This window comes from Salmo salar, chromosome ssa03, assembly GCF_905237065.1.
Source record: "Salmo salar chromosome ssa03, Ssal_v3.1, whole genome shotgun sequence".
Lineage (NCBI taxonomy): Eukaryota > Metazoa > Chordata > Actinopteri > Salmoniformes > Salmonidae > Salmo > Salmo salar.
In genome coordinates, this window is record NC_059444.1 from 51,790,281 (window position 1) to 51,816,948 (window position 26,668).

General features: G+C 42.3%; 2 protein-coding genes across 5 annotated transcripts; one reads left to right on the forward strand and one right to left on the reverse strand.

Annotated features, from left to right (window-relative positions):
- Nucleotides 1-7,543: 7,543 nt before the first annotated feature.
- sgf29 (SAGA complex associated factor 29) lies at nucleotides 7,544-19,492 on the reverse strand. 4 transcript variants are annotated; one of them, XM_014192171.2, is made up of 10 exons: nucleotides 19,425-19,492; nucleotides 15,765-15,838; nucleotides 10,425-10,500; nucleotides 9,872-9,944; nucleotides 9,460-9,524; nucleotides 9,188-9,317; nucleotides 8,824-8,970; nucleotides 8,637-8,672; nucleotides 8,324-8,486; nucleotides 7,544-8,080 (listed from the first exon to the last, which is right to left on the reverse strand). In XM_014192171.2, the coding sequence occupies exons 2-10, from the start codon at nucleotides 15,828-15,830 to the stop codon at nucleotides 7,964-7,966; spliced, it is 873 nt and encodes a 290-aa protein (XP_014047646.2). In that variant the 5' UTR covers nucleotides 15,831-15,838; nucleotides 19,425-19,492; the 3' UTR covers nucleotides 7,544-7,963.
- A 531-nt stretch (nucleotides 19,493-20,023) lies between these two features.
- On the forward strand, nucleotides 20,024-21,465 carry nupr1b (nuclear protein 1b). The gene is made up of 3 exons (XM_014192337.2): nucleotides 20,024-20,321; nucleotides 20,544-20,681; nucleotides 20,956-21,465. The coding sequence occupies exons 1-2, from the start codon at nucleotides 20,222-20,224 to the stop codon at nucleotides 20,669-20,671; spliced, it is 228 nt and encodes a 75-aa protein (XP_014047812.1). The 5' UTR covers nucleotides 20,024-20,221; the 3' UTR covers nucleotides 20,672-20,681; nucleotides 20,956-21,465.
- The last annotated feature ends 5,203 nt before the right edge of the window (nucleotides 21,466-26,668 follow it).

Sequence of the window (26,668 nt, forward strand, 5' to 3'; positions counted from 1 at the left end):
TAGCAAACCAGGCCAAAGACCCCTCAGAGACACCAAGACTCCTTAGCCGGCCCACAAGAATGGAATGGTGTACCGTATCAAAAAGCTTTGGCCAAGTCAATAAAATTAGCAGCACAACATTGCTTAGAATCAAGTGCAATGGTGACATCATTGAGGACCTTCAAGGTTTCAGTGACACATCCATAACCTGAGCAGAAACCAGATTGCTCGACTAAGGCACTGCATCTCAGTGCTAGAGGCATCACTACAGACCCTGGTTCGATTCCAGGCTGTATCACAACCGGCCATGATTGGGAGTCCCAAAGGGCGGCGCACAATTGGCCCAGCGTCGTCCGGGTTACGGTATGGCCGGGGAAGGCCGTCATTGTAAATAAGAATTGGTTCTTAATTGACTTGCCAAGTTAAATAAAGGTTAAATAAAAATTAAATAAATACATTTCAAATTCCTTACATTAAGCAAACCAGATGGCACAATTGTTTGTGTTTTTTGAATTTACGGATAGCCAGGGGCACACTCCAACACTCAGGCATTATTCAGAAACAAAGCATTTGTGTTTAGTGAGTCGACAAATCAGAGGCAGTATAGATGACCAGGGATGTTCTCTTGACAAGTGTGTGAATTGGTCCATTTCTGTCCTGCTAAGCATTCAAAATGTAACAAATACTTTTGGGTGTCAGGGAAAATGTATGGAGTAAGAAGTATCGTTTTCTTTAGGAATGTAGTGAAGTAAAAGTTGTCAAAAAATATAAATAGTAAAGTACAGATACCCCAAAAACTACTTAAGTAGTACTTTAAAGCTGGGGCATAACTTTCACTGGGGACATGTCCCCCCCCCACATTCCGAAATGTCATTTTTGTCCCCCCTAGTTTTGTCATTGGAATGTGATACAAAATGAGGCAGTTGTTTGGTTTAGGACCATGCAGACGCCTCCGAGTGGTCGGGTAGGCTGTTTGGAGTAATAATTATGTAATAACTATGTCCCCCATACTTTTAAAACCAAAGTTGCGCCCCTGCTTTAAAGTATTTTTACTTAAAGTACTTTACACCACCGCATGTTATTACTCCAACCTCGTGAAATGTGCAAACTGACATTTTTGTCAAAAACAACTTTATTTCAAAGGAGTGCCATTGATTTGAAGGCCTGCACATGCTCAGTTTGGCGCGAGACGATCGCTAGACCCGGTGACGTGTTTTCTATGCATGAGCTTTGCTAGCCAACGTTGCTATGACATTGCCTACAAATGTGGTTCTTTATGCTGTACTGTCTTTTGTTCTGTTCTGGGCCTGGTTTCCCAAAAACATCTTAAGGCTAACTTGAACTTAGCCTAATTAACATGCTTCATCTTAGAACCAAATTATGTGTTTGCTTTCAGGGGCAAAGGAAAAACACTACTATATTTCATCTTCAATAATTTAAGAAAAATGATTGATTTCTTTAAAGCGATTGAACAGTCTACTCTATATTCTAAGAATACGGTTGTACAAGATTTGTGTAAGATTCCCAGCCACTCACCACTCGTTAGTAAATCCAACTAAATGTTAAAAACACTTTTCATGTGTACCCAAATAAAGCCTAGTATTTATGCTGCAATAGTTTATGTCTCGGGGGGCTAGGGTCAGTCTGTTATATCTAGAGTATTTCTCCTGTCTTATCCGGTGTCCTGTGTGAATTTAAGTATGCTCCCTCTAATTCTCTCTCAATCTTTTTCTCTCGTTCTCCTTCTCTCTCTTCTCTTGGAGGACCTGAGCCTTAGGACCATGCCTCAGGACTACCTGGCCTGATGACTCCTTGCTGTCCCCAGTCCACCTGGTAATGCTGCTCCAGTTTCAACTGTTCTGCCTGCGGCTATGGAACCCTGACCTGTTCACTGGACGTGCTACCTTGTCCCGGACCTGCTGTTTTGGACTCTCTCTCTACCGCACCTGCTGTCTCTAACTCTGAATGATCGGCTATGAAAAGCCAACTGACATTTACTCCTGAGGTGCTGACCTGTTGCACCCTCTACAACCACTGTGATTATTATTATCTGACCCTGCTGGTCATCTATGAACGTTTGAACATCTTGTCCATGTTCTGTTATAATCTCCACCCAACACAGCCAGAAGAGGACTGGCCACCCCTCAGAGCCTGGTTCCTCTCTAAGCTTCTTCCGAGGTTCCGGCCTTTCTAGGGAGTTTTTCCTAGCCACCGTACTTCTACATCCGCATTGCTTGCTGTTTGGGGTTTTAGGCTGGGTCTCTGTACAGCACTTTGTGACATTGGTTGATGTAAAAAGGGATTTATAAATACATTTGATTGATTGATATACACTACTATTCAAAAGTTTGGGGTCACTTAGAAATGTCCTTGTTTTTGAAATAAAAGCAATTTCTTTGTCCATTTAAAATAACATCAAATTGATCAGAAATACAGTGTAGACATTGTTAATGTTGTAAATTACTATAGTAGCTGGAAACGACTGATTTTTAATGGAACATCTACATAGGCGTACAGAGGCCCATTATCAGAATACATCACTCCTGTGTTCCAATGGCACATTTTGTTAGCTAATACAAGTTTATCATTTTAAAAGGCTAATTGATCATTTGAAAACCCTTTTGCAATTATGTTAGCACAGCTGAAAACTGTTGTTCTGATTAAAGAAGCAATAAAACTGGCCTTCTTCAGACTAGTTGAGTATCTGGAGCATCAGCATTTGTGGGTTCAATTACAGGGTCAAAATGGCCAGAAACAAATACATTTCTTCTGAAACTCATCAGTCTATTCTTGTTCTGAGAAATGAAGGCTATTCCATGTGAGAAATTGCCAAGAAACTGAAGATCTCGTACAACGCTGTGACTACTCCCTTCACAGAACTACGCAAACTGGCTCTAACCAGAATAGAGAGAGGAGAAGGAGGCCCTGGTGCACAACTGAGCAAGAGGACAAGTATATTAGAGTGTCTAGTTTGAGAAACAGATACCTCACAAGTCCTCAACTGGCAGCTTCATTAAATAGTAACCGCAAAACACCAGTCTCAACGTCAACAGTGAAGAGGCAACTCCGGAAAATGTCTAAGTGACCCCAAACTTTTGAACGGTAGTGTGTGTGTGTGTATATTTATATACAGTTGAAGTCGGACATTTACATACACTTAGGTTGGAGTCATTAAAACTCATTTTTCAACCACTCCATAAAATTCTTGTTAACAAACTATAGTTTTGGCAAGTCGGTTAGGACATCTACTCTGTGAATGACACAAGTAATTTTTCCAACAATTGTTTACAGACAGATTATTTCACTTATAATTCACTGTATCACAATTCCAGTGGGTCAGAAGTTTACATACACTAAGTTGACTGTGCCTTTAAACAGCTTGGAAAATTCCAGAAAATTATGTCATGGCTTTAGAATCTTCTGATAGGCTAATTGACATCATTTGAGCCAATTGGAGGTGTACCTGTGGATGTATTTCAAGGCCTACCTTCAAACTCAGTGCCTTTTTGCTTGACATCATGGAAAAATCTAAAGAAATCAGCCAAGACCTAAAAAAAAAATGGAATACCTCCACAAGTCTGGTTCATCCTTGGGAGCAATTTCCAAATGCCTGAAGGTACCACGTTCATCTGTACAAACAATAGTACGCAATTATAAACACCATGGGACCACGCAGCTGTCATACTGCTCAGGAAGGAGACGCGTTCTGTCTCTTAGAGATTAACGTACTTTGGTGCCAAAACTGCAAATCAATCCCAGAACAACAGCAAAGGACCTTGTGAAGATGCTGGAGGAAACAGGTACAAAAGTATCTATATCCACAGTAAAACGAGTCTTATATTGACATAACTTGAAAGGCCCCTCAGCAAGGAAGAAGCCACTGGTCCAAAACCGCCATAAAAAAGCCAGACTACGGTTTGCAACTGCACATGGGGACAAAGATCGTACTTTTTGGAGAAATGTGGCCAAACAGAAACTATTTTGCCATAATGACCATCGTTATGTTTGTAGAAAAAAGGGGGAGGCTTGCAAGCTGAAGAACATTATCCCAACCGTGAAGCACGGGGGTGGCAGCATCATGTTGTGGGGATGCTTTGCTGCAGGAGGGACTGGTGCACTTCACAAAATAGATTAAATCCTGAGGCAAGAAAATGATGTGGATATATTGAAGCAACATCTCAAGACATCAGTCAGGAAGTTAAAGCTTGGTTGCAAATGGGTCTTCCAAATGGTCAATGACACCAAGCATACTTCCAAAGTTGTGACAAAATGGCTTAAGGACAACAAAGTCAAGGTATTGGAGTGGCCATCACAAAGCCCTGACCTCAATCCCATAGAAAATTTGAGGGCAGAACTGAAAAAGCGTGTGCGAGCAAGGACGCCTACAAACCTGACTACACCAGCTCTGTCAGGAGGAATGGGCCAAAATTCACCCAACTTAATATGGGAAGCTTGTGGAAGGCTACCCAAAATGTTTGACCCAAGTTGAACAATTAAAAGGCAAAAGGCAATGCTACCAAATACTAATGGATTGTATGTAAACTTCTGACCCACTGGGAATGTGATGAAAGAAGTAAAAGCTGAAATAAATCATTATCTCTACTATTATTCTGACATTTCACATTCTTAAAATAAAGTGGTGATCCTAACTGACCGAAGACAGGGAATTTTATTAGGATTAAATGTCAGGAATTGTGAAATACTGAGTTTAAATGTATTTGGCTAAGGTGTATGTAAACTTCCGACTTCAACTGTATGTAAACTCAGCAAAAAAATAAACATCCCTTTTTCAGGACCCTGTCTTTCAAAGATAATTCGTAAAAATAGCTTCACAGATCTTCATTGTAAAGGGTTTAAACACTGTTTCCCATGCTTGTTCAATGAACCATAAACAATTAATGAACATGCACCTGTGGAACAGTCGTTAAGACACTAACAGCTTACAGACGGTAGGCAATTAAGGTCACAGTTATGAAAACTTAGGACACTAAAGAGGCCTTTCTACTGACTCTGGAAAACACCAAAAGAAAGATGCCCAGGGTCCCTGCTCATCTGCGTGAACGTGCCTTAAGCATGCTGCAAGAAGGCATGAGGACTGCAGATGTGGCCAGGGCAATAAATTGCAATGTCTGTACTGTGAGACGCCTAAGACAGAGCTACAGGGAGACCGGACGGACAGCTGATTGTCCTCGTAGTGGCAGACCATGTGTAAGAACACCTGCACAGGATCAGTACATCCGAACATCACACTTGCGGGACAGGTACAGGATGGCAACAACAACTGCCCGAGTTACACCAGGAATGCACAATCCCTCCATCAGTGCTCAGACTGTCCGCAATGGGCTGAGAGAGGCTGGACTGAGGGCTTGTAGGCCTGTTGTAAGGCAGGTCCTCACCAGACATCACTGTCAACAACATCACCTATGGGCACAAACCCACCGTCGCTGGACCAGACAGGACTGGCAAAAAGTGATCTTTTTGCCAGACAGGACTGACAAAACGAGTCGTGGTTTTGTCTCACCAGGGGCGATGGTCGGATTCGGTTTATCGTCGAAGGAATGAGCATTACACCGAGGCCAGTACTCTGGAGCGGGACCGATTTGGAGGTGGAGGGTCCGTCATGGTCTGGGGCGGTGTGTCACAGCATCATCGGACTGAGCTTGTTGTCATTGCAGGCAATCTCAACGCTGTGCGTTACAGGGAAGACATCCTCCTCCCTCATGTAGTACCCTTCCTGCAGGCTCATCCTGACATGACCCTCCAGCATGACAATGCCACCAGCCATACTGCTCATTCTGTGCGTGATTTCCTGCAAGACAGGAATGTCAGTGTTCTGCCATGGCCAGCGAAGAGCCCGGATCTCAATCCCATTGAGCACGTCTGGGACCTGTTTGATCAGAGGGTGAGTGTTAGGGCCATTCCCCCCAGAAATGTCCGGGAACTTGCAGGTGCCTTAGTGGAAGAGTGGGGTAACATCTCACAGCAAGAACTGGCAAATCTGGTGCAGTCCATGAGGAGGAGATGCACTGCAGTACTTAATGCAGCTGGTGGCCACACCAGATACTGACTGTTACTTTTGATTTTGACCCCCCCTTTGTTCAGGGACACATTATGTTCATACAAATATTTACACATGTTAAGTTTGCTAAAAATGTATGCAGTTGACAGTGAGGACAATTCTTTTTTTGCTGAGTTTATGTATGTGTACAGTACCAGTCAAAAGTTTGGACACCTTTGCCTTGATAACAGCTTTGCACACTCTTAGCATTCTCTCAACCAGCTTCACCTGGAATGCTTTTCCAGCAGTCTTGAAGGAGTTCCCACATATGCTGAGCACTTGTTGGCTGCTTTTCCTTCACTCTGAGGTCCAACTCATCCCAAACCATTTCAATTGGGTTGAGGTCGGGTGATTGTGGAGGCCAGATCATCTGATTGCAGCACTCCATCACTCTCCTTCTTGGTCAAATAGCCCTTACATAGCCTGGAGGTGTGCTGGGTCATTGTCCTGTTGAAAAACAAAGGATAGTCCCACTAAGCGCAAACCAGATGGGATGGCGTATCGCTGCAGAATGCTGTGGTAGCCATGCTGGTTAAGTGTGCCTTGAATTCTAAATCAATCAGACAGTTTTACCAGCAAAGCATCCCCACAGCACCACACCTCCATGCTTCACGGTGGGAACCACACATGCAGAGATCATCCGTTCGCCTACTCTGCATCTCACAAAAACACGGCGGTTGGAACCAAAAATCTACAATTTGGACTCATCAGACCATATGTCCATTGCTCATGTTTCTTGGCCCAAGGAAGTCTCTTCTTTTTATTGGTATCCTTTTTTTAGTGGTTTCTTTTCAGAAATTTGACCATGAAGGCCTGATTCATGCAGTCTCCTCTGAACAGTTGATGTTGAGATGTCTGTTACTTGAGCTCTGTGAAGCATTTATTTGGGCTGCAATTTCTGAGGCTGGTAACTCTAATGAACTTATCCTCTGCAGCAGAGGTAACTCTGGGTCTTCCTTTTCTGTGGCGGTCCTCATGAGAGGCAGTTTCATTATAGTGCTTGATGGTTTTTGCGACTGCACTTTTTGCGACTGCACTTTCAAAGTTCTTGACATTTTCTGGATTGACTGACCTTCATGTCTTAAAGTAATGATGGACTGTCGTTTCTTTGCTTATTTGAGCTGTTCTTGCCAAAATATGGACTTGGTCTTTTACCAAATAGGGCTATCTTCAGTATACCACTTCAGTATACCCCTACCTTGATTGGCTGAAACGCATTAAGGAGACATTTCACAAATTAACTTTTACCAAGGCACACCTGTTAATTGAAATGCATTACAGGTGACTCATGAAGCTGGTTGAGAGAATGCCAAGAGTGTGCAAAGCTGTCATCAAGGCAAAGGGTGGCTACTTTGAAGAATCTCAAATATGTAATATATTTTCATCTGTTTAACACTTTTTTGGTTACATACATTCCATGTGTTATTTCATTATTCTACAATGTAGAAAATAGTACAAATAAAGAAAGACCCTTGAATGAGTAGCTGTGTCCAAACTTTTGACTGGTACTGTATATAAAAAAACATTTATTCTTACTCAGTGTCCATAGTCAACATACACATTTTTAAAAAGTTTTTTTTTTTTTTCACATCACACATGCAGCATAGCCCGTTCCACAAGAAGCACAGTCATGTCACCACCAGGCCAATACAGACAGAACAGAGCACAGAACATCCTGCACGTCTCACGATGATCAAACAGATGAGCCATTATAACACACCGTTGGATATCAATACAACTCCCTAGATTGACTGAGCCTCACAGATAGCTGCCCAAACCTGCCCTCAGTGTGTCCATACGTGTGGCTAGGGTATGGAACCCATTGTTATTCTGGGAAGAGGAGTGGTTGGAAACACTTGTCTTGGAACACTTGTCTACACAGCATCTTCAGTCCCCTTGATTTCGACTGACTCCCTCTTCTCTTCTTTACTTCTTTTTGTTCTCTTTGCAGGCCACCACGTATCTCTGAGCTACGTTGAGGGGCGGGGAGTAGCCGTCTGCGTACGACGTGTCCTCAAACAGCACTGAGTAGTCGTCCTGGGGCTGAGAGGGCAGAGAGAGCATGGTGGTTAGTGGAGAGAACAGGGTTCACTGATTTGGGGTCAGTTGACCATTTTGATGGAGAGGAAGCTGCCAAGCGAGGGGCCAGCCTGGATGCAGGGTTTGGTGTACAGTAACATTATCTCCAACTGAACCAGCTTCGCGTAGCTTCGTCATCAAATAAAATGTATTCCAATGACATCAATAAGTCCCCCCCCTCCCCTCCTCTCCCTTTCCTTGTCTCACCCGGTGTGGGTGTGTGTGGATAAGGGCTCTGTAGAAGCAGGTGGTCTGGGGGTAGAGTGCCAGCACCAGCTGGTCTTTACTGAACAGGGCCTCCGGGTCCGTCTCTGGGTTGGCCTTCCACTGGGGCAGGGGGATGATACGCCGCCTGCTCAGGGTGTGTCTCCTGGAGGAGGAGGATGGGAGATTGGGGGGGGGAGAGAAGTAGAGTAGATAATTGTCATTACATCCGAGGTAAGATTTTCAGGGCATAAAATATAATGTACAAGACAAAATAGTAGGAAGAGAAATAAAGAAAATGAAGACAATGACTTACTCTTTTCCTTCCTCATCAATGTCATCCACTTCGTACCTGAAGGACAGAGCAGAAGAATACAACTCAAAACAGTCTGTGTTGTAGCTGATTGGCTAAAAGTGTTAAAGGCTGTAGTTGATTGGTAACAGTGGGATATGGCTGTACTTGATTGGCTAACAGTGGCTGGAGCTGATTTGCTGATAGTTACTTGTTGGTGGAGTGGCTGTAGCTGACCACCTCGGCCAGGATCCACTGTTCGTCTCCGTCCACGGCCTTGACCCGCGCTGCCACCTTGTCCCCCTGCTTGGCCACGTAGTCACTGCTGGCTGGCATCGCCCCACACAGGGGAGGAGGACTGGAGAGGAAGAGGAGAGGGGGATACAGGGAAGGGTGGAGGGTTTAATATAGTAATGGAGGACAGAAAAAGGCAGGTGGAAGAAAAGTGGGGGAGGTACTGAACTTTAACTGTGCACAATAAGAACACAGATTTTCATTTACCGTTGTAAAACATTTTGCTATGTTGTGCAGTACTGAACAGGGCTCAGGAGAGAGACTGAATCATCAGACCCTACCTGTCTCCTGGCTTGCCGATCCACAGCGGGAGCGTCATGGCTGACTGTTGGAGCAGTGTCATCAGCACCCCCCTCCGCATGGTCTTCCTGGGGGGGTCATTGTCGCTGTTCACCCCTGCCATCTTAGCCGCTGGGGGAGAGGAGAGAGAGGAGATAGTGAGGCATGGGCTGTATCTCAATAGTATACAGTGGCTCCTTCACCTCGTCTCCTCTCCTTCCTAAATAGGATGTAAGCTGTTATGAGAATTCAGTCACAGCCATACTCTCCTTACCTATTCGCCTCTCCTCCAATAAGGATTTGATCTCTGCAATTTTGTCGAGGGCATGACGAAGAATACTGTGGGGGAGAGAGTGGTGCCCGAGTTATTACTTTGGAATGGAGCTGTACTTACTTACTCCACATGGTGGCGATGATTTCTGAACGCAAGACAAAAACACATCTAATCACTGAACTACCACAGTTGCATAGGTGAAAGGAAACATTACATTAAATGGCTTACACCAAACCTATCATATCAGATCAGCAGACACTCCAAGGGGCATAGTGCAAGGGGCATAGGGATGTCAGTGTAGGCTACCCTGATGAAGACGGCTTGCCTGTCGAAACGTTGGTTATTAAATTATTGCATCTGAGCTCCTAGAGTGGGCGGCTCGCCTTTTCTTTTTCAGGTGTAGGCTACCGACCTGCACTCTGCCTCAGCGTCTGCTCTGGCTGTGGTGTAGAGTCCCCTCAGCTTAGTCCGGTAATAAGGGGAGGCTGGGGGAGATGGGGACAAGAATAACACCTTATTACACTGTGTGTGTGTGTGTGTGTTTGTCTATCCTTGTGGGGATCTAAAATCCTCAAAAGTCCCCACAAGGATAGTAAAATAAAGAACATTCTCCCTCGTGGGGACATTTCCCCACATCCCCATGAGGACAAAGGCTATTTTAATCTTCGGGTTTAGGGTTAGGGTTACAATTAGGGTTAGGATAAGAGGTTAGTGGTAAGGTTTAGGGTTACAAGTACGGGTTAGGTTTAGGGGTTAGGGAAAATAGGATTTTGAATGGAAATTCATTTTAGGTCCCCACGAGGTTAGAAGAACATAACGTGTGTGTGTGTGTGTGTGTGGGGTAAAGAGTTAGCCAGACGACACATGAATAGAAACGGTGTGTAACTGTAATATGAAGAGTTCTAAAATAGTGTTGCAGTGTTGATGGACAAAGGGGAACGTGGCGAGGCGAGGTAGAGGCTCACTCTTGTTCTCAGTCTGCATCCTCTCATGTGTTTTCTGGATGTTGAGCAGGTTGTGTTCACTGCGCGACCGCTCCTCCTGAAAAAGAGAAGGAAAGGGATTAATATTACAAAGTGGTTGTTTCATAGGTGCAACATGACGCAGTAAATCAGCAAGAATAACATGTCATGTGCACGCAAAACCTCAATGTATTACAGTGACTTATGTTTTGGCAATGAGATTTAATTTGATCTCTGCATATCATTCCTATTCTGCATTGCTAGGTATATTTTTTTAATTTATTTAAATAAATAAAATATTTTAGGGTGTAGATCAGCTTTAATATTGCATATAGATTGTAGCTTCTGTCAATGTAATTGTCTGCATCACTTCCAATCGCCCATATGTTTCTTTGCAAATAAATATATACACACACACACACACACAGTTCAAGTTGGAAGTTTACATACACCTTAGCCAAATACATTTAAACTCAGTTTATCACAATTCCTGACATTTAATCATAGTAAAAATTCAGTTTTAGGTCAGTTAGGATCACCACTTTATTTTAACAATGTGAAATGTCAGAATAATAGTAGAGAGAATGATTTATTTCAGCTTTTATTTCTTTCATCACATTCCCAGTGGGTCAGAAGTTTACATACACTCAATTAGTATTTGGTAGCATTGCCTTTAATATGTTTAACTTGGGTCAAAAGTTTTGGGTAGCCTTCCACAAGCTTCCCACAATACGTTGGGTGAATTTGGCCCATTCCTCCTGACAGAGCTGGTGTAACTGAGTCAGGTTTGTAGGCCTCCTTGCTCGCACACGCTTTTTCAGTTCTGCCCACAAATTTTCTATAGGATTGAGGTCAGGGCTTTGTGATGGCCACTCCAATACCTTGACTTTGTTGTCCTTAAGCCATTTGCCACAACTTTGGAAGTATGCTTGGGGTCATTATCCATTTGGAAGACCCATTTGCGACCAAGCTTTAACTTCCTGACTGATGTCTTGTGAAGTTCCTTCAATATATCCACATAATTGTCCTGCCTCATGATGCCATCTATTTTGTGAAGTGCACCAGTCCCTCCTGCAGCAAAGCATCCCCACAACATGATGCTGCCACCCCCGTGCTTCACGGTTGGGATGGTTTCTTCGGCTTGCAAGCCTCCCCCTTTTTCCTCCAAACATAACGATGGTCATTATGGCCAAACAGTTCTATTTTTGTTTCATCAGACCAGAGGACATTTCTCAAAAAAGTACGATCTTTGTCCCCATGTGCAGTTGCAAACCGTAGTCTGGCTTTTTTATGGTGGTTTTGAAGCAGTGGCTTCTTCCTTGCTGAGCAGCCTTTCAGGTTATGTCGATATAGGACTCATTTTACTGTGGATATAGATACTTTTGTACCTGTTTCCTCCAGCATCTTCACAAGGTCCTTTGCTGTTGTTCTGGAATTGATTTGCACTTTTCGCACCAAAGTACATTCATCTCTAGGAGACAGAACGTGTGTCCTTCCTGAGCGAGCTACAGCTATGTGGTCCCATGGTGTTTATACTTGCGTACTAGTGTTTGTACAGATGAACGTGGTACCGTCAGGCGTTTGGAAATTGTTTCCAAGGATGAACCAGACTTGTGGAGGTCTTCAATTTTTTTTCTGAGGTCTTGGCTGATTTCTTTTGCTTGTCCCATAATGTCAAGCAAAGAGGCACTGAGTTTGAAGGTAGGCTTTGAAATACATCCACAGGTACACCTCCAATTGACTCAAATGATGTCAATTAGCCTATGAGAAGCTTCTAAAGCCATGACATAATTTTCTGGAATTTTCCAAGCTGTTTAAAGGCACAGTCAACTTAGTGTATGTAAACCTCTGACCCACTGGAATTGTGATACAGTGAATTATAAGTGAAATAATCTGTCTGTAAACAATTGTTGGAAAACTTACTTGTGTCATGCACAAAGTAGATGTCCTAACCGACTTGCCAAAACTATAGTTTGTTAACAAGAAATTTGTGGAGTAGTTGAAAAACAAGTTTTAATGACTCCAACCTAACTGTATGTAAACTTCCGACTTCAACTGTACACACACACATACACACACACACACACACACACACACACACACACACACACACATATAAGGTGGTAGGTAAATTGTTACCCAGAAGTTATTTGATATTTAGAGAAAAACGGTAGCATTGGACCATATGAGCCATAGGAGTGACATTTGAATATTACTAGCGAGGTAGCTATTTATTTATCAAATAACCGTCCTCCACTGTGGTCCCTGAGTCACTGGTCAGTGCTTCTGATGACAACATCACTTGGGCGTAGCAATTAATATACACTGCTCAAAAAATAAAGGGAATACTTAAACAACACAATGTAACTCCAAGTCAATCACACTTCTGTGAAATCAAACTGTCCAGGAAGCAACACTGATTGACAATAAATTTCACAAGCTGTTGTGCAAATGGAATAGACAACAGGTGGAAATTATAGGCAATTAGCAAGACACCCCCAATAAAGGAGTGGTTCTGCAGGTGGTAACCACAGACCACTTCTCAGTTCCTATGCTTCCTGGCTGATGTTTTGGTCACTTTTGAATGCTGGCGGTGCTTTCACTCTAGTGGTAGCATGAGACGGAGTCTACAACCCACACAAGTGGCTAAGGTAGTGCAGATCATCCAGGATGACACATCAATGCGAGCTGTGGCAAGAAGGTTTCCTGTGTCTGTCAGCGTAGTGTCCAGAGCATGGAGGCGCTACCAGGAGACAGGCCAGTACATCAGGAGACGTGGAGGAGGCCGTAGGAGGGCAACAACCCAGCAGCAGGACCGCTACCTCCGCCTTTGTGCAAGGAGGAGCAGGAGAAGCACTGCCAGAGCCCTGCAAAATGACCTCCAGCAGGCCACAAATGTGCATGTGTCTGCTCAAACGGTCAGAAACAGACTCCATGAGGGTGGTATGAGGGCCCGACGTCCACAGGTGGGGGTTGTGCTTACAGCCCAACACCGTGCAGGACGTTTGGCATTTGCCAGAGAACACCAAGATTGGCAAATTTGCCACTGGCGCCCTGTGCTCTTCACAGATGAAAGCAGGTTCACACTGAGCACAAGTGACAGACGTGACAGAGGCTGGAGACGCCGTGGAGAACGTTCTGCTGCCTGCAACATCCTCCAGCATGACCGGTTTGGCAGTGGGTCAGTCATGGTGTGGGGTGGCATTTCTTTGGGGGGCCGCACAGCCCTCCATGTGCTCGCCAGAGGTAGCCTGACTGCCATTAGGTACCGAGATGAGATCCTCAGACCCCTTGAGACCATATGCTGGTGCGGTTGGCCCTGGGTTCCTCCTAATGCAAGACAATGCTAGACCTCATGTGGCTGGAGTGTGTCAGCAGTTCCTGCAAGAGGAAGGCATTGATGCTATGGACTGGCCCGCCCGTTCCCCAGACCTGAATCCAATTGAGCACATCTGGGACATCATGTCTCGCTCCATCCACCAACGCCACGTTGCACCACAGACTGTCCAGGAGTTGGCGGATGCTTTAGTCCAGGTCTGGGAGGAGATCCCTCAGGAGACCATCCGCCACCTCATCAGGAGCATGCCCAGGCGTTGTAGGGAGGTCATACAGGCACGTGGAGGCCACACACACTACTGAGCCTCATTTTGACTTGTTTTAAGGACATTACATCAAAGTTGGATCAGCCTGTAGTGTGGTTTTCCACTTTAATTTTGAGTGTGACTCCAAATCCAGACCTCCATGGGTTGATAAATTGGATTTCCATTGATTATTTGTGTGATTTTGTTGTCAGCACATTCAACTACGTAAAGAAAAAAGTATTTAATAAGATTATTTATTTCATTCAGATCTAAGATGTGTTGTTTAAGTGTTCCCTTTATTTTTTTGAGCAGTATATATTTTTTAAAGATGTGTGTGTGTATACACACATCTTAAAAAAATAAATATTTCCTTTATTACCCTCCAACCCTGCCACCCCTCCCCCAATTGGAGCAAACGAGTGAACAACAACACATATGGGTGGGTTAATCCTAGATTAATTTAAACCATGTTGGTGCAATGTTGGTGCCTTAGGCCTGTCTTTCCAGCTTATACATACTGTATACATTTCATGGACACAGTCTATTTTATAAATTTTATTTTTAAATTGTCATTCCTCTACCCTCAACCTCTCCCATATATTTCTGATGTCCATCCGGTTTGATTTCTATTTGCCATATCTTTCAAACTGTGTTCTTTCAAAAAAGTTCTTAACCTATATACGTTTTACAGTATGTTTTACATTAGTTATCTTGTTGTTATTAGTCCCAAAACAAGCTACATATGGACAGTACCAAAACAAATGATCTAATGATTCTGCCTCTTCGCAGAAGAGGTTTGAATCCGGCGTTGTTTTGCGTATCAGTTCATAAACCACGTGCCGTGGAATCGTTATATCAAAAATCTCTTTTGCAATCTATATGGCACAGCTGTACATTTTTGGTCCTTAAATGAAACTGATATACTTTTTTATTTATCACAATTTTCTTTAACCAATTATGGTCTTTAATGCAGGTCCAACAGAAAAGTTCCTGACTTTTTCCCCCTTCCACTTTCCTCTTCCATTTTTGCTGTGTTTTAGTTAGCTGCATGTATGACATAACTCCACCAGTCGTATTTATTTTAACAACAATATTTGTAGTATTACTTGTTTTGTCTTTTCTGGTGGATTAAATTGAAATTGCAACCAACTTTCTATGGCTTGTTTTAAAAATAGCAATATTTGGGAGATGATTTCCTTTTCGAATAACAAAGTGAGAGGTTGTAATCTGAATAATGGCAAAATAGCCTTTCTTGAATATAGGGTGAGACATTCTTACTAATTTGCTAGAGAACCAGTTTGGATTTAAGTATAACTTTTGTATGACTGGAGCCTTTATTGAGAGGTCTAATGCTTTAACATTTAATAATATCTGCCCCCCACATTCATATTCATTATATAAATAGGCCCGTTTAATTTTGTCTGGCTTGCCGTTCCAAATAAAATGTAATATTTTTTTTCTCATATAATTTAAAAACTGTTCGCTAGGTGTAGGCAAGACCATTAGCAAAAAGGTAAACTGGGATATGACTAAAGAGTTTTCAGGGCAATTTTGCTAGGTATTACATTACTCCCAAATGTGACTTCAATCCCTATGATGGCATGATGTAAAAATATGAGCCATAGGAGTCACATTTGAATATTACTAGCTAGGTAGCTATTTATTTATCAAATAACCGTCCTCCACTGTGGTCCCTGAGTCACTGGTCAGTGCTTCTGATGACAACATCACTTGGGCGTAGCAATCATTGGTTGAGACTTACCTGCGTCTGCTTGATGAGTTGATGGAGCTCTGTTAAAAGCTCTGCGATTTTGGTGTCTGCTGACATGATTTTGCCTGTGGTAACGAGATGTCCAAAATGCATTCATCAAATTAGTTTCACTTGAGTTTAAGCAGCAACATGATAGACATGCCTTGCAGACATGATAGCTAGCTAGCAGATTCCAACCCTACCGTTACGCTTGTTTACACTGAGTTGCACTTGGGTCGGAACATCATCATGGTTAGATTAATACTCTGGAGATGAGAAATTGTGTTGTACTCCGAATTGCCCCATTATTCCAACTGTTACACCGGGAAGATTGAATGACTACTTTTAATTCCGGAAAGCTGCCCTTTTCGTCCTCATGCTATCCAGCAGTAGCCATTGTGGAATGACATGCGTTAGACAACAAAGGAGCTGATTGGCTGACACTGCCATTCCAAAATGGTGGCGGTGGCTACTGCTAGCTAGCATGAGGAAAAAAAGGGCAGTTTTCCCAGAAAGCTAGCAGTATTTCAATCTTCTCGATGTATCAGTTTGGTCCAATGCTGCCGTTTTTCTCTAAATATCAAATAACTTTTGGGTAACAATTAAGTACCTTATTGTGACTGTTTTCAATTAAAATGGTCAACAAGAAACAAAAATAGCTTCTTAGCAAATACCAATTTCTCAAGCAAGAATTGTTAGGACTGTCTGGGAGTGGTCTATGTGGGGCGGGGGAAAACTATCTGTTATTGGCAGAGAGGTTTGGAACTCACTCGCTTACTGAGGGGATTAAATTAATCTGGCCTGGGCGCCCGGATAGGCGTGTTTTGCAACAGGGGAAAGTTGATTGGATTTGTTTTGGAACCGGGCTTTTGTTAGGACTGTCTGAGAGTGGTCTATGTGGGGCGGGGAAAACAGAAAACTAGCTGTTATTGGCAGGGAGGTTTGGAACTCACTCGCTTACTGAGGGGATTCGACTTATCTGGCCTGGGTGCCCGGATAGGTGTGTTATTCAACGGCTGAATGTTGATTGCATTTGTTTTTGAACTGAGCTGTCTGGGCCATGTGTCCCATTCAAAGCCCACGGCGAAGTTGGCTCAAAACAAAAGTGACGTATTTTAAGCACGTGGAGTAATGAGTAGGATTCTGTGTTTTCACATTCAAAAGTGATTACTTTTGATAAAAAACATTATCTGCCTTTCCAATAAAAACCAGTTTGAAAATTCAAACATAAATTTTATGGAAAAGAGATGTTGTATGTTACTGGATGATGTACCATGCTGCCTTGTTGACAACATGACCGGCATAGATCAGTACTCAATTTTAGAAGGGTGCTCCTCCCTCACCGCTTTCCCCATTCATGTCACGGGCCATAGACCCGTGCCCTGCAGCTCAGCATAATCTAATACCGCCCATTGGTCTATTAACTAATTTACCACCTGGTGATGTCACCAGGCAGGCAAAAACTCCATCCCACCAAAACAGGCTGAAATTTCAGGTCTTTTGAAAGAGCTCTTACAGGCATTATAATTTTCCCAATATTATTCCAACAACATAGTGTGGGAATATATTATATATATATACACAACTCAGGAAATCACGTCTTTGACTGCAATAGGCATTTAATCTAACCGTGATTGCGTTCTGACCCCAGTGCAGCTCAATGTAAACAAGCGTAACGGTAGGGTTGGAATCTTCTGGCTAACATAGCTAGCTAGCTAACAGTAAGGTTACATTACTAGGTAGTTGTATTGTTCGCAACGAACGTCATATTTACTTTGTACTGGCAAGTTGTCTGCAAAAGTTAGCTAACGTGGTCAGAACAAACATATTGCAGGAAGCTAGCCAGCTAAATTGTAAAAATCTAGCAAGCTAGCTTCTATGATGACTTAAACGTGATCTTTCCTTTTTATCAACCACCAAACGCAGTTTATTTTGTGGAGTAAAGTTACATTTTGGTAAATTGTTATACAACATGTTTAGAACTATACATTCCCTACCTTTACCTTTGGTAGCTTGTTAGCTTTCATTCGTTTCAAGGCCTACTACGGACTGGCAGCGAGGACAAACCGTACTACCCCAAACGTTTGTCTTACGCGTCTTTCAATATGGCATATCGGCCATAGACTGTATACAAATAAGGCCTCTCTCTACCATATGGGTGTTCTAATGTAAAAAAAAATATATATATATATATATATATATAATATAAAATCACACGTAAATATAATTGTTTGAATTCGTTTAGCAACACATGTAATTTACTCCACCACTTACATTCCTTCTTCCAAACATCTCTCCTCAATGTTTACATATTGAAACATACAGACAGTTCTTTTGAGGCGTTCTCTTGTAAACACATTAAATCGGACTGTAATGTTCTGTTCTTTTTCTGAAGCTTGTGTAAAATGTTCCGTCAGCAGAATTCTGCGAGGGAGTGGAGGGAGGTTTGGCATCTGGAAACAAACACCAGCTATAAACACTATGGTGAAGAAAACAGCTACATAAACAGCAAAACAATCACTAAGAACAAAACTCAATAGACAACTAATATGAATGTAAAGCTAGGTAGACAGTGCCCTAATGTAAAGCAATATATTGTATCTATTTGATATTACTAGTTGGGTGTGTGTGGAGGGGGGGCAAAGGGTGGTGAGGTGGAGATACTGAAAAGTTAATATTCAACACTGTCATGGAGAAAATGAGGTCGTAAAATGGACCATAGACAGACACAGATAAGTGTTGGCTTATCTGCCATGTGTAAAAACTGTCTGGGACGCTCTGTGCTGTTTATAATTGTGTGTGTGTGTGTGAGTATTTGTGTGTTCAGTGTGTTTGTTGAGAGTAGGCTTAGTCACAGCTCATATGGGTAAGCTCGTATTTCAGCAAATAGTTATTGAACAGAGCGCCCACATGACTGAGAAATGCCAAGAAAGTGTGAAGGAGGAGTCACAGAAAGAGTAAGGGGAGAAGGAGAAAACAGTGAAATAAAAAACAGGAATGTTGTTAGACAACTGAGAGATAGCCGTTGAAAGGAAACAAGCACAAATGTAAGAAATATGAATAGTGGGAGTGAAAGAGAGATAAGAGAGACTGGGAGAGAGTGAAGCCTAAACATGTCACCCCACCCCTCTCAGCTCTGACTCCAGTTTATGGCCAGTACAGTACTGTTTATGACTGTTTATGGAGGCAGCGAGGGAAGTAAAACATGCCAAGAACTCTCTCCCTGCTTCAGTACGCCTGCGTCAAACCTTCCTTGCTCAAAAACAATGAGGTCATATCCAAAAGGACTGGTTTGTGGAATATTCAAGCCAGGCTTTAGGAGAAGAGGCTACTTTGAGAAGTTTTACTCATAGCTCCTGGTTCAAGGCCTGTAATTTATTCGACAGCGTCGGAACATGAGTATATTTATGTGAGGGAAGGGCCTTTCCTCATTGTTTTCACAGATACAGACAGTCATGTGTTTATTTGTCATGACTACCGTCTGAATCATTCTATCTAGGACATATATATATTCCTTTATGTAGGCCTACAGTACAACATACATTTAATTTCCTCTCTATTAACATGCACACGTGAGAACACACACACAATGAGATTTCATGGGTGCTATAGAACTGCGATCAAAATGGTTTCAATGCCTACTGAACAATCAGAATCTGTCTTACAACTTACCATTGTCACCAAAAGTTGGTTCACCCTGCTCACATTCACACACCTCACCTTCAAGCACCCTTTGGATTGGCCCTGACAGACAAATGGAGGTCATACAAAGAAAAGGGGGGCTGTTAGAAAACGTGAGAAGTGTGAGCTTTGAACCACAGGTGTTGATAAGACTGAAGGAAAAACATTGTTAATCTAATCTTTGTCTCCGAGGAGGGAGGAGTTAATAGGGCAGAGAAACCATGTCGGTGAAGGAAACTAGGTGCATTTAGAATTAAGAAATTAGTTTAATTGCCCATGTAAAATAAATTACTATTGGAAGATGACCAATAGAAAGAAAGCATGAAGCATAATTGTGCAATGGAATAGATTACACAAATACAAACAGACTACTAATAAAGAGAGAGAAAGACAACATGTACCACGAGATGTAGAGCAAATTGAATCAATAAAGGGCACCTGATTAAAATAAACAAACATGGGTGACCTTAAACTACAGAGACATATTTTATTGGAAGTTGGCGTCAAACATTTACCAAAAACTCATGCAACGTTCACTGACTCAGGCAAGGGCCAATGACTCATAACAAAACTGGGAGGAGGACTCAACTTAACTGGGAGACATGGAGAAAGGGAGGAGCGACGATACTTTATAAAGCACATGGGCAAGCGCATAAACCACTAATTTCGAGAGTTGAAAGAAAAAGAAACACCCGTGGAAAATAACTGCTTTCTAACGTTGTTTTTGTTGTTGTCCAGCGAAAAGTTAGTTTTCAGTTACTTTTTATCTGTTCAATAGAAGAGTCACTATGTCAAGCTTCGTAGACGTGAAGAATGTTGAGCCAACCTACTTTGAAGAACAGCACTACGACGAATATGAATACTATAACCTTTCAGAAAAATACACATGTAAGTATCAGTAATTCTTAGGCTTGTTTGTGCTATGAATTATCAAGTTATGACCACCAAATAATGGTCAGCGCAAAGAATGGAAAAATAAAAGTCTAACTCCTCAACGTGTCGTAAGTGGCCCATGTTGACTGCTATGACGTTGCATTGGGGGCAAGTGGGTGTGTTTTATATTGTTTTCAAAGTCTCACAATCTGAACTGTGAACTCGCACTGTTTCCAGGTGGCGCTAGCCGCAAGGGGAGGTCAAAGAAGGAAGCCAGCGACAATACCAACCGCCCCAACCCCGGAGGCCACGAGCGCAAGCTCGTAGAGAAACTTCAGAACACTGAAAAGAAGGCCAAGGAGTGAGTAAATGGAGGTAAGCCCCCCCCACACAATCTTTGTACACTTCACAATTTTAAACATGAACTCCCACATCTGGGGCTCAGGCGTGGGACTAAATATAAAGTTTGAGAAAGTGAATATTCAACATTTGATCTACAGTGAATTCTTCTCTTTTTTTTGGCTTATTGGCCTACTAAATACTATTTTAAGGCATTGTTTTGATCCTATCTCAGTACTCTATTCCTACCACCCTCGTGTAGAAAACGGTCAAGTAGGCAGAACGTAACCAAAGTGCATTTGTCTTTCAGTTCAGGACAAATCGGACGGCTAACCCTGGCAACCGACCACGGCCGCCTTGGCGACAAAACAAGATGGGCAGGCAGACGGTGAACTCCAATGTAGAGGGGGTTGAATATGAGGAGGAGTCACATGCTGCCAATGAGTTTGACTGTAGCTTCAGTGAAGGGAGATTTCAGTCCTCTCCTTCATAGAGCTGATGGTACTGTCGGTGGGAGTGGCCCCCATATTGGTTGTTCACCTCAGTCATGGGTAGATCTCCACTGAAGGTGATGTAGACCACTTGTGCAAGCAGCTTCTGAACGACCTTCCCCACGCAAGTGGGGAGTAATGGGGGTTTTGGCAGGCTGCATCTCTTTTCAGTATCAATGTGGTTTTGTTTTTAAGTCTTAATTGACGATGCTTGTCACTTAATGTTTTTATAAACCAAAGAGGTTCTGAAAATTGCTTTATTTTTAAAAAGTGTATTGAAAATAAATGCTTTCAATGAAATATATTAAAAGTCTTGGTTTAAAGTGGTACTCCAGTCTCCTTTTCACATCCATTTAACCCAATTTACTTAACAAAAGGCACATCTCAATAGGTGGTCCAGGTAAGTCATGACATAGCAGGGGGGAGGCTGACATCACAACTTCCCATCCAACCAACTCTTTGAATGCCCTATTCCTTGAAGTTTGCAGTTGTATAAAACACTATTTTGCTTAACCTATTTTTATATTTTGGTGTGTGTACTTTACTGTCTTTATACTTGGGATATTAATTTTCCAACATCACTGGAGGATGTCTTTTAATTATGAATTTGTCTTCATGGAAGGTGTCATGGGCTGCAATCTTCAAACAAGCCAATAGGTGGCAGTAACAGATTTGTGTCAAGTTACAGTCCTCTCTTTAGGAATGCTCTAGCTTAGAAAATTTCTGCCAAAGAATTAAGGGATTACTGTCAAGAAATGTACAATTTGAAGAGCCCTTGACAAAGAACAGAAAATGCAAAAGAATAGCAATTTGTATGACTGCTCATTCAACTGTTTAAACTAAATGGCTAATGAGAATAAGTCTGGTGCTTTGCATCTCTTCATCTGAAAATGTAGGCTACCCTTGAACTGAAATTAGTTGATTTTGGACAGGGTTTTTATATTAGGTTAGTTTCACGTGTCTTTCAAGGCGGCATAGCCTACATGGCAATTTGTCTTGTTTTGAAAGTAATTCCCCCCCCCCCAAAAAAAAACTTCCGGTCAAATGCACTCGTGTGACAAATAAAATTTGATTTTTGATTTGATACAGAGTGCTGTTGAGGCTACTGTAGACCTTGATAGCAAAACGGTGTGTTTTATTTGGTGACGTGAATATATTTAGTATAGTTTTATAACTTTTTTTAATTAAACAATTTTATTTTTATTAAATACACTGAGGAGGATGGTCCTCTCCTTCCTCCTCCGAGAAGCCTCCACTGATTGATACTTAAAACCTAAGTCGATACTGTCATTGTGGTTCTTCAAAAAATGATGCATAATACATGTTGGATGTGCATTTGGTGTCCATCTGTTGTTGATTTACAGCAGGGTCTCGTTAGATTTAACAGAAAAAGCACCAAGGTAATTCATTTTTTGTCCTGTTTTTTGTGCCTTGGATTGGACACGTCTGCTGGGGGTGAATATCGGATAAACTATTGTGCAACACCCAACGCTTTTCCTATGAATTATTCTGGATATAATGACAAATTACATAGCCTAGTGGGTTTATTCACAATATGATCTGGTAATGGAAGAACATGTCAAATACATTTTGTTTTCCATGTTACACCTGCAATTTTGAACAATACAAGGGGCTTGAAGTAGCCTACTTGAATTTGGAGCTCAGAAATGCAAGCACTGGAATAGGCCTACCTTTAAAATCAGACATTTCCTCAATTCGGTACTTGAAAAGTCATTAATTATTGTTGCCAATTTAGAAGTTCTCCTTATAGTTATCCGTGATTTCATTTTTTGTGAGCGATATGGCCACTTTCATTTGTTTCCCGCTGGTGCAATTGAAGGATGTTGTGCTCCTCTGTTGCGGTAAAACCACATGTGGTTATGTGGATGACATACATTTACATTTTAGTCATTTAGCAGACGCTCTTATCCAGAGCGACTTACAGTAGTGAATGCATACATTTTATAATTTTTTTCTCTGTACTGGTCCCCCGTGGGAATCGAACCCACAACCCTGGCGTTGCAAACACCATGCTCTACCAACTGAGCCACACGGTGGCTTCAACTTGACTTTCCATACAAATTCTTCCATTAAAATAGGAACCTGTTTTATTTCTTTTTTATACTTTTTTCATGCTTTTTGGGGGGAGGTGAGGTTCTATATTAGGCCCTATATGTACAATTATATAAATTATGCAATTGTATAACATTGAGGTCCTTGAAAATTAAAATTAAGTGCTTGAAAAAGTCCCTTAAAGTCCTTGAATTTGACCTGACAATGTCTGTATGAACCCTGCTTAAAGAATGTATAGTCCTAGGCCTATGTTCTTGTATAGGTAGATTTATGGGCCAATTTGCATATATTCATTTTAATTCCTGTAAGTACAGATGTCTAACTGCATGACAATACTTTTTATTTTTGTTTCAAACCATATTAAAATGTTGGTCCCAGTGTCACACATTGGCCCCATTATATTTCTAAAAAGAACCCTTAGCAGAAATGAAAACATCATCTAATGAAAACGTATACATGAAACAGGGGAATATACATTCATATACACACACACTGTAGCCTTTTTCTGCATGTACATGCACACCCACAGTTGTCAAATTCCCCCTGCTGTCTTCGGAGAGTGTACCTCAGCGTAACACGAACTAATCGGATTATATAAATCACCCCATCATGGCCTCTTGAAAACACACACACACACACACACACACACACACACACACACACACACACACACACACACACACACACACACACACACACACACACACACACACACACACACACACACACACACACACACACACTTGCATGATCAAACAAACAGATATTGTCATCAAACAGACAGATGTTAGCTTATTTCATGTTCGTACTTAACAGCTGATCAAAACAGAACACAAGGCTGCATTTACACAGGCAGCCCAATTCTGTTATTTTTTTTGCTAATTGGTCAGATCAGATGTTTTGCCATTGGGCAAAATATCAGAATTTGACTGCCTGTGTAAACGCAACCATAGTCTGGGACAAGTGATTGGTTTGTTGATGAATTATAGATGTTTCCGGCATACATACATACATACATAAATAAGTTACAGCTAACAGAAGATAAACATCCAATGGTCTGGATGCTGTAGTCTGTTTCTGCTTCAGCCAACTTGTCATTGTCATGCCAGATCCAGATCCCATTAGATTTGTTGTGCATAGCCTATGCATTGACTTGTCAGTTATTCAGGCTCGATGTATAAAGACAGGAGAAATCACAAATTCACTACTCCCCTCCACTCACTCATGATATAGGTGCCAATAGGATTTAGGCTTATATAAAATCAGGGGTTAAAAATATGAATAGAAAGGCAGAAACATAAACCATTTCTCAAATTGTTGCATGACTTGTGCATCATCACATCAACTGCTTTAGAGGAATGGGAAAGAAGAGAACACTCACCCCAACGGTGTGCCCCCCCCCCATCTGCAGTGGAGTTACCGGTGATTTTAGAAGTTGCCCTGGTTGCCTAGCAACTAGCCCTCAGAAATTCCGAAAGAGACCACTGAGACCATGGTGTGTGTATGTTGGAGTGTGTTAGAAAGATCATGTGTGTATGTCTGTGCACGTTGCTGTTGTATTATACACTATACAGTGCATTCGGAAACTATTCAGACCTCTTACCTTCTTCCACATTTTGTTACCTTACAGATTTATTCTAAAATGGATTAAATAAAACATTTTCCTCACCAATCTACACACAAAAGAGAATTCCCGTCTGTTATCGTCACAGCTGTATATATAACCCATCAAGCAGATACTACGACGGCCCTCAAGGAACTTCACTGGACTCTATGTAAACTGGAAACCATATATCCTGAGACTGCATTTATTGTAGCTGGGGATTTTAACAAAGCAAATCTTCAGAACAAGGCAACCTAAAATCTATCAGCATATTGATTGCAGCACCTGCGCGGGCAACACACTGGACCATTGCTACTCTAACTTCCCCGATGCATACAAGGCCCTCCACCGCCCTCCCTTCGGGAAATCCGACCACGACTCTATCTTGCTTCTACCTTCCTATAGGCAGAAACTCAAACAGGATGTACCCGTGACTAGAACCATTCAAGGCTGGTCTGACCAATCGGAATCCACGCTTCAAGATTGTTTTGATCACGCGGACTGGGAAATGTTCTGGGCAGCCTCAGAGAATGACATAAATCTATACGCTGACTCAGTGAATGAGTTTATATGGAAGTGCATTGGAGATGTTGTGCCCACTGTGACTATAAAAACCTACCCTAACCAAAAACCATGGATGGATGGCGGCATTCGTCCAAAACTGAAAACGCGAACCACCGCATTTAACCATAGAAAGAGGACTGGGAATATGGCAGAATGTAAACAGTGTAGTTATTCCCTCCGCAAGGCAATCAAACAAGCGAAATGTCGGTATAGGGACAAAGTGGAGTTGCAATTCAGCGGCTCAGCCACGAGATGTATGTGGCAGGGTCTACAGGCTACAAAAACTAAACCAGTCATGTCACGGACACCGACAAATTAAACACCTTCTTTGCCCACTATGAGGATAGTAAATAAATACAGTGGCACCGACTCTGCCCGCTAACAAGGACTGCGGGCCCCCACTCTCCTTCTCCGTGGACGATGTGAGCAAGACATTTAAACGTGTTAACCCTCGCAAGGCTGCTGGCTGCTGCATCCCTAGCCACGTCCTCTGAGCATGAGCAGACCAGCTGTCTGGTGTGTTTACGGACATATTCAATCGCTCCCTATGCCAGTCTGCTGTTCCCACATGCTTCAAGATGGCCACCATTATTCCTGTACCCAAGAAGGTAAAGATAACTGAACTAAATGACTATCGCCCCATAGCATCACTTCTGTCATCATGAAGTACTTTAAGAGACGAGTAGCTGCTGCTTTGGCAGCAGCTAATGGGGATCCATAATTAATACAAATACAGTACCTGGTTGACTGGGATGGTTATGGCCCAGAGGAGAGGTGCTGGGTCCCCACTTGGAACATCCTGGACCCAGCCCTCATTGCTGAGTTCCGCCGCCGGCACCCCGTTCAACCAGGTATGTGCCTGGGTAGGACACCAGGTGGCATCCCGGGGGGGTACTGTCACGCACTGATCTTTCACATTTCTTGTGCTTGTCTCCACCCCCCACCATTTTACATTTACATTTTACATTTAAGTCATTTAGCAGACGCTCTTATCCAGAGCGACTTACAAATTGGTGCATTCACCTTATAATAGCCAGTGGAACAACCACTTTACAATAGTGCATCTAAATCTTTTACGGGGGGGTTAGAAGGATTACTTTATCCTATCTGTACTATCCCCCTCCTGTGTCTGTTGTGATACCTGAGATGGGTTAGACTGGGAAACAGAGCCAGCTTTCCAACTCGGTCTTGGGGAGTGGTTAAATTTTGCCTACTCACGAATCGGTTTAGAACTTCATTATTTGGGATATCAATGAATCTCCATCGGGAGTATAATAACTTGTAGCCTTAAG